This window comes from Corvus moneduloides, chromosome 18 (assembly GCF_009650955.1).
Source record: "Corvus moneduloides isolate bCorMon1 chromosome 18, bCorMon1.pri, whole genome shotgun sequence".
NCBI classification, from domain to species: Eukaryota; Metazoa; Chordata; class Aves; order Passeriformes; family Corvidae; genus Corvus; species Corvus moneduloides.
The window spans coordinates 2,058,677-2,071,524 of NC_045493.1; the positions used below are offsets into that span (position 1 = coordinate 2,058,677).

General features: G+C 45.9%; 1 protein-coding gene across 1 annotated transcript in view; it reads right to left on the minus strand.

Moving 5' to 3' along the window:
* The window catches only part of FBXW8 (F-box and WD repeat domain containing 8), a 57,426-nt gene that overhangs the window by 37,545 nt on the left and 7,033 nt on the right, over window positions 1-12,848 (minus strand). The window contains 2 exon segments of the mRNA XM_032128335.1: window positions 6,827-6,915; window positions 7,159-7,323. Of these exon segments, the coding sequence (XP_031984226.1) occupies window positions 6,827-6,915; window positions 7,159-7,323 (254 nt within the window).

Below are 12,848 nucleotides of genomic sequence, written 5' to 3' on the forward strand. Positions count from 1 at the left end.
TTGGGCAGCAGCGTGGGGAAAAGTGGAGAGTGCATGGAACAGGGGCATTTCTCTGTGTAGTGTGTCTTTGCTTCCTTCACAGAGTAATAAAGAGCTGCTCCTGAACGCGTTTGAACTGCGCCTCTATAAATCACACCCAGAGCTGCTGGTTTAAGTCACTCTGCCCACAACCTGTATCAATTCCCTTGCAGAAAGATTCAAAAGCTCTACAGCAACTAAAATAAAAATGATTCCACTTTGCAGCAGAATTTGAAGCAGGACAGTGAAGATGACAAGATCAGGCCCAGCAGAGCACGGGTTCAAATCAATCAGTGATTCCAGGCTTGGTCCAAGATTCCCAAAACACACCAGCCCCAGCATTCCTGCTCCCTGCACCTAGAACTCCTCTCTCCAACCAGCCCAACTAGAACTTAATCTGGCTACTGCCAGAAAAAGAATTAAAGATGTTTCTATAAATACATCAGCAACAAAAGGACTGCTGAGGAGAATCTCCATCTTTATTGGATCAGGGAGAAACAGTGACAAAGGATGAGGAAAAGGATGAGGAAAAGGCTGAGGGAATTAAGGCCTTCTTGTCCTCAGGATACCCAGGCTGGAAGACAGGGACAGGGAGCAGAATGAAGTCCCCACGATCCAAGGGGAAATGGTTGGGATCCTGCTGCAGCACTTAGGACACACACAGTCCCATGGGGCCGGATGGGATCCGCCCCAGGGCACTGAGGGAGCGGGGCAGAGCTCACCCGGCCACTTCCCATCCTTTCCCAGCAGGGAGGTCATTTACCCAGGGGACTGCAGCCAGCTGTGATGCCCAGTAGAAGCTGGGCTGGAAGGAGGATCCAGGGCAATACTGGCCTGTCAGCCTGAGCTCAGTGCCAGGGAAAGTTGTGGAGCAGAACATCACCAAGGCAAAGTGCTGGGTCCTACCCTGAGCCACTGTCACCCCACGGAATGCTAAAGGCTTCGGGAGGAGTGGCTGCACAAGGCGGACAAGGCTCTGGGGGTGCTGGTGACAGCAGCTGGACACGAGCCCAGGTGTGCCCAGGTGGGCAAGAAGGCAAAAGGCACCTGGGTGTCCCAGGGCAAAGCACTGGGCACCCCTGGGGCACCTCCAATCCTCTGTTCAGTTCCGGGCCCCTCAGGACAAAAAGGACCTTGAGGGGGTGGAGCGTGTTCAGGGAAGGGAACGGAGCTGGGGAGCGGGCTGGAGCCCCAGAATTGGCTGAGGGAGTTACGACCAAAAAACCTGCTGAAAACTGAGCAGCCCTGAGCCTCTGGTGCAGCAACTGAGACACAAGAAAGATAAGTGATGTCCCAAGCCACTGCATAGAAAAACCTTGGGAAATGCCCCACAATTCTGGATTAGCATTTGCAGCACCACTGACTTCCCAGGCCCTGCAAACTCACAGCCCAGCTTAGCTCAGACACACAAGTCCCTCTGTAATCACTGATTATTCCCATGCAAAGCTGAGCACACAAGTGTTTGTGAAACTGGAGAGAGAACCATTAAACATAACAGATAATTGATATTTATACTGAGAGGAGAATTGACTTTGTAAACCTCAGCTATTAAATTACTTCTTCAGTACTGAAAGAATGCAACAGTTTGCTATTGATCACCAGATTCATTACACTTTTATGACAAGTTTGAAAGCACAATGCCATTAAGTACAATTTTATAAGCTGGGAGAGACAGGGGATGGTTATGGTTGGATTTAAAAAATAAAAACACAGCAAACAACAAAACCCCAACAAATTCCTCAACATCCTAAATACTTCCCAAGTGCACATAAAATATTTCCCTGCACAATTTGCTGATGTCCTTGGAAGTTTTAGTTACAACTTGAAGTCCCCTTGTTTGATATTTACCATTTATCTCATTAAGAGACAAAGCAGAGTGAAGGACAAGCACCAAACAGCAAAGAATATAACAATTTTTGTGTTCTAATACTCTAAACTTTTCATTTACTAACCAGCCAAATTCAAACAGCTGAATTCTGATTCCCCCATGTTGTTTTATAAAATACATGCTCACAGCTTCATAAAGAGGTAATTCATTTTTCAGAGAAATCACTGGAAAGTCATTTAAGTGAACACTGCTTTTTCTAAAGGATACACACATGCAGCTTTTCCCTCAGTGGTCTCTTACCTGCTCACCTGTTTTCAGGAACCTGAATTATTTAATTTACCACATCCCTGATGTAAATTCACCAAGAGAATCAGGAGATACTGGAGGAACCAGACAACCAATATGAAAAGAGCGTGTGGAACCATGTGAACCCAGCTTCTGTAATACCCCAAGCTAAACCATGGACTATTTGAGTTTAATATGAGATTAATAACCTTTGTTTATTAATATTTAAAGAAATGTAATTTAATCTGCATAACTCCTATCTGCTGCATGTTTGGATATAAATACAATGGAGAAAATGAAGGAAAAGAAGAGCTGGAGGTTTTGGCAGCAGCATGGAGACAAGTGGGGTTTGCTGTCTGATGGTTTAGGTTTCTACTCTCAGCAGTCCAAGAGCACTCAAAAGCATTTCCATGGATGAAGGCTTTCAAGGCACCTTTCCTATAACCAGTCTGTGAATTTTAAAGTATTTTAGAAGTAGTTTTCTCTAATCCCACAGCATTAACATGAAGTGCTACCATAAACCATGGAACTCTGGTACACCAAGGACAGTGTCCCAGCTCCCCAGGATATCATAATTTTTATTTACTCATGGGATTTCTGGAGGGTTGCTAATTACGGAACCTGTGAAATTCAAACAGAACACAGTAAAGCCTCACACCTATTGAGAGAATCACTGCAACCTCTTCCAAAAATTTGTGAGGCTCTTAAAATCTTATTTAAGAGCCTAAACCAAATGACTAGCTAACATTAAATCAAGGTCCAGAAAACTTCTGTATTAGGAAAAGAGAAGTTTGAGTTTACCTATTTTTGGGTGGGTTATTTTCCTCCTAGGTTGTCTTTTAAGTAAGAACGGAGAAAAGTAACAGTCCTTCTGAAGTTATTTTTGTGTGCTGTGACAAGATATCCTTGTGATTAAGAGATTTTTATGGAAAAACATTTAAAAAGGGACATTTTTCAGTAGATTTGTAAAATGTTTCATACATTCTGGGGGGCTTCCACAGCAAAACAATAGATGGAGTTCATGAGAAAACACCTGAGCTTTTACAGGGACTACTTGTACATGAGATCACTTTTGAATAGTTCCATAAAAATTTGAGCTGCTGAGATAAGTTGTAGATAACCATCCTTATCAGTCACTTCAGGACAGCCTGTCTCAGGAACTGCAGGTGAATCCATTCTTATGCTTCAAACAGGTGTTGCTTTTGAATTTGCTAAAAGAAGCACCTGAGATTTCAGATGGTGAACATGGAGTGGGCATCACACAGCCTGGCAAAGGTGGAGCGAGCACTACACAGCCTGCTAAGGATGGAGCAAGCTTTACACGCTCTGGTAACAGCGAAGTGGGATTTACACAGCCTGGTGCAGATGGAGTGGGCATTACACACTTTACAGAAGGTGCAGGGGGCATTACACACTCTATAAAGGGTGCAGGGGGCATTACACACTCTACAGAAGGTGCAGTGGGCATTACACACTCCGTTAAAGTTGCAGTGGGCATTACACACTCTATAGAAGGTGCAGGAGGCATTACACACTCTACAGAAGGTGCAGGGGGCATTACACACTCTATAAAGGTGCAGGGGGCATTACACACTCTACAGAAGGTGCAGGGGGCATTACACACTCTGTTAAAGGTGCAGTGGGCATTACACGCTCTACAGAAGGTGCAGGGGGCATTACACACTCTGTTAAAGGTGCAGTGGGCATTACACGCTCTACAGAAGGTGCAGGGGGCATTACACACTCTGTTAAAGGTGCAGTGGGCATTACACGCTCTACAGAAGGTGCAGGGGGCATTACACACTCTGTTAAAGGTGCAGTGGGCATTACACACTCTATAGAAGGTGCAGGGGGCATTACACACTCTGTTAAAGGTGCAGGGGGCATTACACACTTTTAAAGGTGCAGTGGGCATTACACACTCTATAAAGGTGCAGTGGGCATTACACACTCTGTTAAAGGTGCAGGGGGCATTACACACTCTATAAAGGGTGCAGGGGGCATTACACACTCTACAGGAGGTGCAGGGGGCATTACACACTCTATAAAGGTGCAGTGGGCATTACACACTCCGTTAAAGGTGCAGGGGGCATTACACACTCTATAAAGGTGCAGGGGGCATTACACACTCTACAGGAGGTGCAGTGGGCATTACACACTCTGTTAAAGGTGCAGGGGGCATTACACACTCTATAAAGGTGCAGGGGGCATTACACACTTTTAAAGGTGCAGTGGGCATTACACACTCTACAGAAGGTGCAGTGGGCATTACACACTCCATTAAAGGTGCAGGGGGCATTACACACTCTATAAAGGTGCAGGGGGCATTACACACTCCGTTAAAGTTGCAGTGGGCATTACACACTCTATAGAAGGTGCAGGGGGCATTACACACTCCGTTAAAGTTGCAGTGGGCATTACACACTCTATAGAAGGTGCAGGGGGCATTACACACTCTATAGAAGGTGCAGGGGGCATTACACACTCCGTTAAAGGTGCAGTGGGCATTACATGCTCTACAGAAGGTGCAGTGGGCATTACACACTCTACAGAAGGTGCAGTGGGCATTACACACTCTATAGAAGGTGCAGGGGGCATTACACACTTTTAAAGGTGCAGTGGGCATTACACACTCTACAGAAGGTGCAGTGGGCATTACACACTCCGTTAAAGGTGCAGTGGGCATTACACACTCTATAAAGGTGCAGGGGGCATTACACACTCCGTTAAAGTTGCAGTGGGCATTACACACTCTATAGAAGGTGCAGGGGGCATTACACACTCTGTTAAAGGTGCAGTGGGCATTACACACTCTATAGAAGGTGCAGTGGGCATTACACACTCTGTTAAAGGTGCAGTGGGCATTACACACTCTATAGAAGGTGCAGGGGGCATTACACACTCTATAGAAGGTGCAGGGGGCATTACACACTCTGTTAAAGGTGCAGTGGGCATTACACACTCTATAGAAGGTGCAGGGGGCATTACACACTCTGTTAAAGGTGCAGTGGGCATTACACACTCTATAGAAGGTGCAGGGGGCATTACACACTCTGTTAAAGGTGCAGTGGGCATTACACACTCTACAGAAGGTGCAGGGGGCATTACACACTCTGTTAAAGGTGCAGTGGGCATTACACACTCTATAAAGGTGCAGGGGGCATTACACACTCTATAAAGGGTGCAGGGGGCATTACACACTCTGTTAAAGGTGCAGTGGGCATTACACGCTCTACAGAAGGTGCAGGGGGCATTACACACTCTGTTAAAGGTGCAGTGGGCATTACACACTCTATAGAAGGTGCAGGGGGCATTACACACTCCGTTAAAGGTGCAGTGGGCATTACACACTCTATAAAGGTGCAGGGGGCATTACACACTCTGTTAAAGGTGCAGGGGGCATTACACACTCTGTTAAAGGTGCAGGGGGCATTACACACTCTATAGAAGGTGCAGGGGGCATTACACACTTTTAAAGGTGCAGTGGGCATTACACACTCCGTTAAAGGTGCAGTGGGCATTACACACTCTATAAAGGGTGCAGGGGGCATTACACACTTTTAAAGGTGCAGTGGGCATTACACACTCCGTTAAAGGTGCAGTGGGCATTACACACTCTATAAAGGTGCAGGGGGCATTACACACTCCGTTAAAGGTGCAGGGGGCATTACACACTCTACAGAAGGTGCAGGGGGCATTACACACTTTTAAAGGTGCAGTGGGCATTACACACTCCGTTAAAGGTGCAGTGGGCATTACACACTCTATAAAGGTGCAGGGGGCATTACACACTCTATAAAGGTGCAGGGGGCATTACACACTCTGTTAAAGGTGCAGGGGGCATTACACACTCTATAGAAGGTGCAGGGGGCATTACACACTTTTAAAGGTGCAGTGGGCATTACACACTCCGTTAAAGGTGCAGTGGGCATTACACACTCTATAGAAGGTGCAGGGGGCATTACACACTTTTAAAGGTGCAGTGGGCATTACACACTCCGTTAAAGGTGCAGGGGGCATTACACACTCCGTTAAAGGTGCAGTGGGCATTACACACTCTATAAAGGTGCAGGGGGCATTACACACTCTATAAAGGGTGCAGGGGGCATTACACACTCTGTTAAAGGTGCAGTGGGCATTACACACTCTATAAAGGTGCAGTGGGCATTACACACTCTACAGAAGGTGCAGTGGGCATTACACACTCCGTTAAAGGTGCAGGGGGCATTACACACTCTGTTAAAGGTGCAGTGGGCATTACACACTCTACAGAAGGTGCAGGGGGCATTACACACTCCATTAAAGGTGCAGGGGGCATTACACACTCTATAAAGGTGCAGGGGGCATTACACACTCTGTTAAAGGTGCAGTGGGCATTACACACTCCGTTAAAGGTGCAGTGGGCATTACACACTCTGTTAAAGTTGCAGTGGGCATTACACACTCTGTTAAAGGTGCAGTGGGCATTACACGCTCTATAGAAGGTGCAGGGGGCATTACACACTCTGTTAAAGGTGCAGTGGGCATTACACACTCTATAGAAGGTGCAGGGGGCATTACACACTCCGTTAAAGGTGCAGTGGGCATTACACACTCTATAAAGGTGCAGGGGGCATTACACACTCTATAAAGGGTGCAGGGGGCATTACACACTCTATAGAAGGTGCAGGGGGCAGTGCCCAGCCCGGTGCTCACCCGGCCATGACGACTCCGTCGCAGGAGTGGACGTCGCACAGGACCCTGCCGGGCTCGTAGCGCAGCTGGCTCACGGCGCCCACGCGGTTCTGCAGAGAGGACACAGGGGTTGGTGCTCCCATTGCTTCACCCACCAAACTTTGCTGCTGGGAAACTCCCAGCTTTGTTCCTGCTACTGAGAGAAAACACATCTATCCCAAAAACCCCCCAGCACCTTTCAAGTGGCAAAAAGGAGCTGCAATACACACCACCAACTCTCCTCTCCAACTTGCTTGAGCCAGGTTGCCATTTTTCCACAGCACCTGGGTCCCTTTAAGGAAATTCCCTCCTACCTTCCAGTTGGTTTTCAACATGTGTTCTCTGGCTCTGCAGTTTTTGAGGGCAAGCTTCCAGCAGGAATGGTCGGAGATGCTCGTATCCAACAGGTATCCCTCCTCCTGGCACAGCCGGTACCACAACACTTCGTCTTCTGCAAGGATTTTCCATGTCCTGCTGACCTAGAAATCAAGGTTTTTATATGGATCTCTCATAAATTTTTAAGTAAAAATTGGATTTAATATAAAACATTAAATAGCATCTGAAATATAAATATATAAATCAACACAGGCCTGCACTGAGACGAAATTCTTACTTAAACAAATATATTTGTTCACTCTTTATACAACTGAGTGAATAAAAACCCCAAACCTTTAACAAAAGGCTTGTTTTCTGTGGGTTCTTTGGGAAGTAACTGAGTTTATACTCATAACATGGACACCAGCTTAGTGGCCACACTGTCAACCTCCAATATCAGGGTACTGGAAAATTTTGAAGGGAAAAGCAGCAAGCAAACAATTAGGATGGAATTGTGAGCTTAGAGCAAAAAGATGAATTTATTTTCATATTTGTAGCTAAGAAACCCTCTCAGATCACAGCACCATATCTCTGAAGTCCCACTGACAATGCCCGATTAGGGCTATGACATTAGTGATTTATAACCTATTGTATTACAGTATGCATAAATAGGAATGAATTATTAAGTTTTTCAAGCAGCCTCAAGTTGCTGCCCATTCCAGAGAGAACAGCTTCATCACAATCAATTGTGGGCTCAGAATTAAAGATTCAAGAGGTAAGAGCCAACTTAAGTAGCTTTTTTTTTTCCCCTCTGTAATTCTTAATTTAAAAAAACAGACGTAACCAATGAAAGCCATGACTGGTGAAAGCAGCAATCAATTGTGCTCTGTTTCTAAAAAGATTAAAACAACCTTCTGAGACTGACATCATTTTTAGTAAGTTACAATTAAGCATCTAATGTTTGTTTCGGTCCCCAGATTATGCCAAGAATCCAAGCCTCCCATGGACACAAACTCTCCCAGGACCTTTATATTTATTTGCCATTTCTTCCATAGTCACACACACACATAAAATGTTTAATATGATGAAAAAAGGGGTGATCGGAGTCACCTGCAAGTGTTTTTAAGATTTGAGACCTACAGAGAAGAGCGGTGCTCAAATAGGAATATCCAAATGCAGCAGAATGAATGTTCTTAATCACCCAGAGACCTCGATGCAAATTGGCAGGGAGAAGACAATCCCCTTCCATCCTCTGACAAAGGAAACAACCTGCACAGGGCAAAAACAATGCCCTGAAATGACAGAACCAGCACTGAGGCTTCTCCAGCAATACACATCACCCTGGCACCCAAAAGCAGTGCCGAGTGCTCCTGTCCCTAGACGGACACACTCAGCAATATCAAAAGCACCAAAAAGAGGCAATCCCAAATTCAAACCATTAGGAATTTGCTCTCAATTTGATTTGAAAGTAGGATAAATATCTGTATTATTGCTCCAAGAATAAAAAAAGAAACCTAAACCAGCTTTCTGCTGATACACCAGAAGAGCAGCTGTGGAGCAGGAGAGGAGCTCCCCAGGCAGAACCTCTGCCCCCTCCCCAAACAGCAGCACATTTTCCTGACAGGGACAGGCTGAGCACACGCACAGGGAAGCACAGCCAAACCAGGCCAGCTTTTGCCTGGCTTTCCAAAATAAAAATCAAAAATAAACACACACCTTTGAGTCTGCCAAAACAGACAATATTGCACAGACCTTTCAAGTTTCAAGGTCTTAAAAGCATTTTATAAAGACAGTAAAACAAAAGAAAAGGGGGGGGGGGAGCTACATAAAATCTCGACTGCCTTTTCAGCTTTCAGGGGGAATAAAGATCCTATCCTATCCTGATTTTTTTTCAATCAAATTACAGCGAACCCTGCTGCTTTACAAGCCTGGATTTCCAAAGAGTCCCTAACCCAGCCTTTTCTTACAGCCCCAAACTCGCATGCCAACCCCTTGTAAAACCCCACTGAGCGAGGCTCAGCTGCACAAAATCACTAATAAAGAGTCTCAAGCATTTCACTTTACAGCACCACTGTGGGCTGCAGCATTAAAACCAGCCGTTGGCTTCAAGTCAGCTTTATTAGATCTGCTTGACTTGGAGTTTCAGGTGAGGCCCCCAAAGCCAGGGCGTTATGGCTTTATTCACGTGCACCCAAACGCTGGGTGTTGGAGAGGAGCTGAGATGTGCAAAGCTCTTGTTAAAACTCTTTCCAAATCTAAACTACACAGAAACTCCAGCAAGGATCAATGACAACATCTTACAGACTTGTTTATAGATCTGGAGTCCTGACTTCAATTTTGTCTTCAGTGTTCCTATTATCTTTTTACAACTGTTCTCAGCAAAGAAAGTTTGGGTTCCCCTGAGCTCCACATAGGGACAGTTTTATATTTTATAGTTCAGCAAGTAATAATGTTCTGAAGGACTTCAAAGGCTTTTGCTGACATAGGCTTTGCTATTTGGTTTTGTCCCTGGGGGTATTTTTTCCCCTAAAAAACCCCACCTCTTCCATCAAATTCAAAATTTCTTCTAATCCCATCTAAATCAACTGGCCCAAATCCTAATGAAGGTTTATTCATCCCTCTGCATCTGATAATGGTTTTTATTTCACTAGGTTTATTTTCTTCCCCAGACACACAAAGGCAGAGTCAAGGCTCATTTGCTGAGACCAGGGGCCTCAATTAGAGCTAGCTGGACTTTGAGCTCAGTACAGCAAACAGTGCCAAGGAGTGTTTAATCCAAACCCATTCTGATGGAAGCTGCTCATCCTTTCTGCTCACAGCCCTGAGCACAAAATGGGTTGGGCTGGAAAGGACCTTAAAGACCATCCAGTCCCACCCCTGCCATGGCAGGGACACCTCCCACTGTCCCAGGCTGCTCCAAGCCCCAATTTCCAACCTGGCTTTGGACACTGCCAGGGATCCAGGGGCAGCCACAGCTGCTCTGGGAATTCCAGCCCAGCCCCTCCCCACCCTCCCAGGGAACAATTCCTTCCCAATCTCCCATCCAGCCCTGCCCTCTGGCACTGGGAAGCCATTCCCTGGGTCCTGTCCCTCCATGCCTTGTCCCCAGTCCCTCTCCAGCTCTCCTGGAGCTCCTTTAGGCCCTGCCAGGGGCTCTGAGCTCTCCCTGGAGCCTTCTCCTCTCCAGGTGAGCACCCCCAGCTCTCCCAGCCTGGCTCCAGAGCAGAGGGGCTCCAGCCCTTGGAGCAGCTCCTCCTCTGGTCTCACTCCAGCAGTTCCAGGTCCTTCCTGTGCTGGGGATCCCAGAGCTGCAGGTGGGGGTCTCACCTGAGTGAGGGAGAGGGGCAGAATCTCCCCTGCTGGGGGATCAGCCCAAGGCAGGGATATCCTTATCCATCCATTTCTCTGCTCTCTCTGTGAATCACAAGGAGGATGGATGACTGCTTCTACCCATGAACAACCTTGACGCAAAACCATGCTCAAAAAAACACATTCAAGTTTCTTTTGTAAATGTATAAACATTAAAGCCTCAACAGTTTGACAATCCCAGAAGCCCTGGAGGCAAGCAGATGAAACTCTTGATTTATGCACGACAATTCACTCCTAAATTCCTAGAAACAGTCTCCCTTGCCCCAGATACATACACAATTCCTGTGTTGGTAAACACTTCTAAACCTTCTCTAAGATGAAAACCTAACAGGTCATGGGAATTTCCCACTGATCTGTTCAGAAACAGAACTGCCAAAATTCAGTGCTGCTGAATTCAGACACATCCCCTTATCCCAAAGCTGACACCATAAAGGCCAGGTCCCCAGGCCATGGGTAAAATTAATGTACCTACAGCATCAGCCCCAAATAACCCAAGGACACTTCAGGTTGTCACACTTGTGGTGTCCCAAGGGATGGTTTTTCCTTTCCCTCTACATCCCAACCAGGAGGAGGGAGTGACTGTTCCCAAACCTGCTCATGCTCACAGCAGAGTCACTCATGGCACAGATATTTCTGCCAGTGGTCTGAACACAATCAAAAGGTGCTCACAGGGGAAAATTCTGCATCACTCTGGTCTGTTCTGTGCTACATGAAGCCCTGGATTTCCTCCTTGAATTCCAAATGTGGGATATCAGCGGGGACTGGTCTGGTGAGTGCTACTGAATGTCAGCCCCCTACTGCAGACCCACCAGAGCTCAGGCACTGAGGACACTGCTATTTACAGGCTTTTGTAATTCCAGTGCCACACAGACAGGTTGTGTTTTATAGGCCAAATTCCAAAAATCAAAGAAAAGCTGTGGGGGAGCGAGGGAGAGGGAAATATCAAGGTGAAATTAAAGTTCTCCAGACAGTCTGTGGTGTGATTAAATCTCAGAGAGGCTCTGCAGTCAGGCTCCTTTGCTGTTAGCTGGTTACCAATTTGGCATAAAGAACTAAGCAAACAGGTTTTCTCCAAAGGCACTCACATGGATCATGATGCCAATTCCACCAACTGGCCCAATTTCACTGAAATCCCAAGGCACCTTAATAAAAAAACCCTTTCTAGGATAACGCCATAAAGCAGCAGGGTTTTCCATGGAACAGAAGAGGGCTCCCCCCCTTCAAAAACAAAACCACCAAGAGAAAAATGAAAATGCTATTTATTTTTATGGCTCTGCTTTTTATTTGAACACTTAAAAAGAAGCCAGCTCTGCACTGCATATTCATCTGATTGGGAAAGCCCTGTAAAACACTGGGCACTTGCTCAGCTACCTGTCAGCTGCCACAAAGGAACAATGACTTGGGAAGAGGAGAATGAGAAATGTGGAAAATTGTGTCAGTGTTAGAACACATCTTATGAGAACAGGTTCAAGCTAAAAAGCAAAGTGAAGGAGAGAGAAATCCAGTGCAGCCCCAAGCACAGGGAAAAGGAGCAGCCCTCCACCAGCCAATCTTTTCATTATGCCATGAGGTAAACTGATCATGCCTAAAGAGGGAGGAAAAAGAGAGTGAAAGAATAAATTTAAACTAATCCACCTCAAAAATGCAACCCTGTGCCATGTCATGGGCTGTGACCTTTACTGATGGCAGTACCTCAAGGGACAGAAACGTGAGCATATCTGAAAGCTTCAGTGTCCTGGACAGCATCGAAAAATAATCCTAGAGAATTTTTTCCTCTGCAACAGCAGCCCTGCACAGGGAATTAATTCTCTTTTAACAGTCCCCGTTCCTAAAAGGCATTAGCAAGTCAAAGATTTAAGCAATAGCCACTTGTAGCTATTTAACACCACAACACACTCACACTGAACATTAAATGCCCAATTTCCTTTCGAAGCCTGGGCCATTTGCAGAATATTTCTGTTTAGTTTATCATCCTCAACAGACCCTGTCTGTCACTTCTCACTTTTCACACATTAACATTTTCCTCTTCCACTCAAACCATGCCTTACACTGTTTGTAACACAAAGAATGGCTTTGGTTAGATTTTTGTGAAGTTGCAAGATGTGCTTGGTATGTAAGAGTTAACGAACACCAACCTGGAACCCAAAACAGTGGCCATGGGACAAGCTGGAATTATAGCCACAATATTCTGCTTGACTTCACAGGGTAATCAGCACTTGCCAATTAAGTTTGCTTTGAAGACTCATTCAGAGAGGGGGTTCATCATTCAGTGTGTGAAGAAAGGAAATAAAAGGCCCAACAGTGTGGGCTGAACAACCCC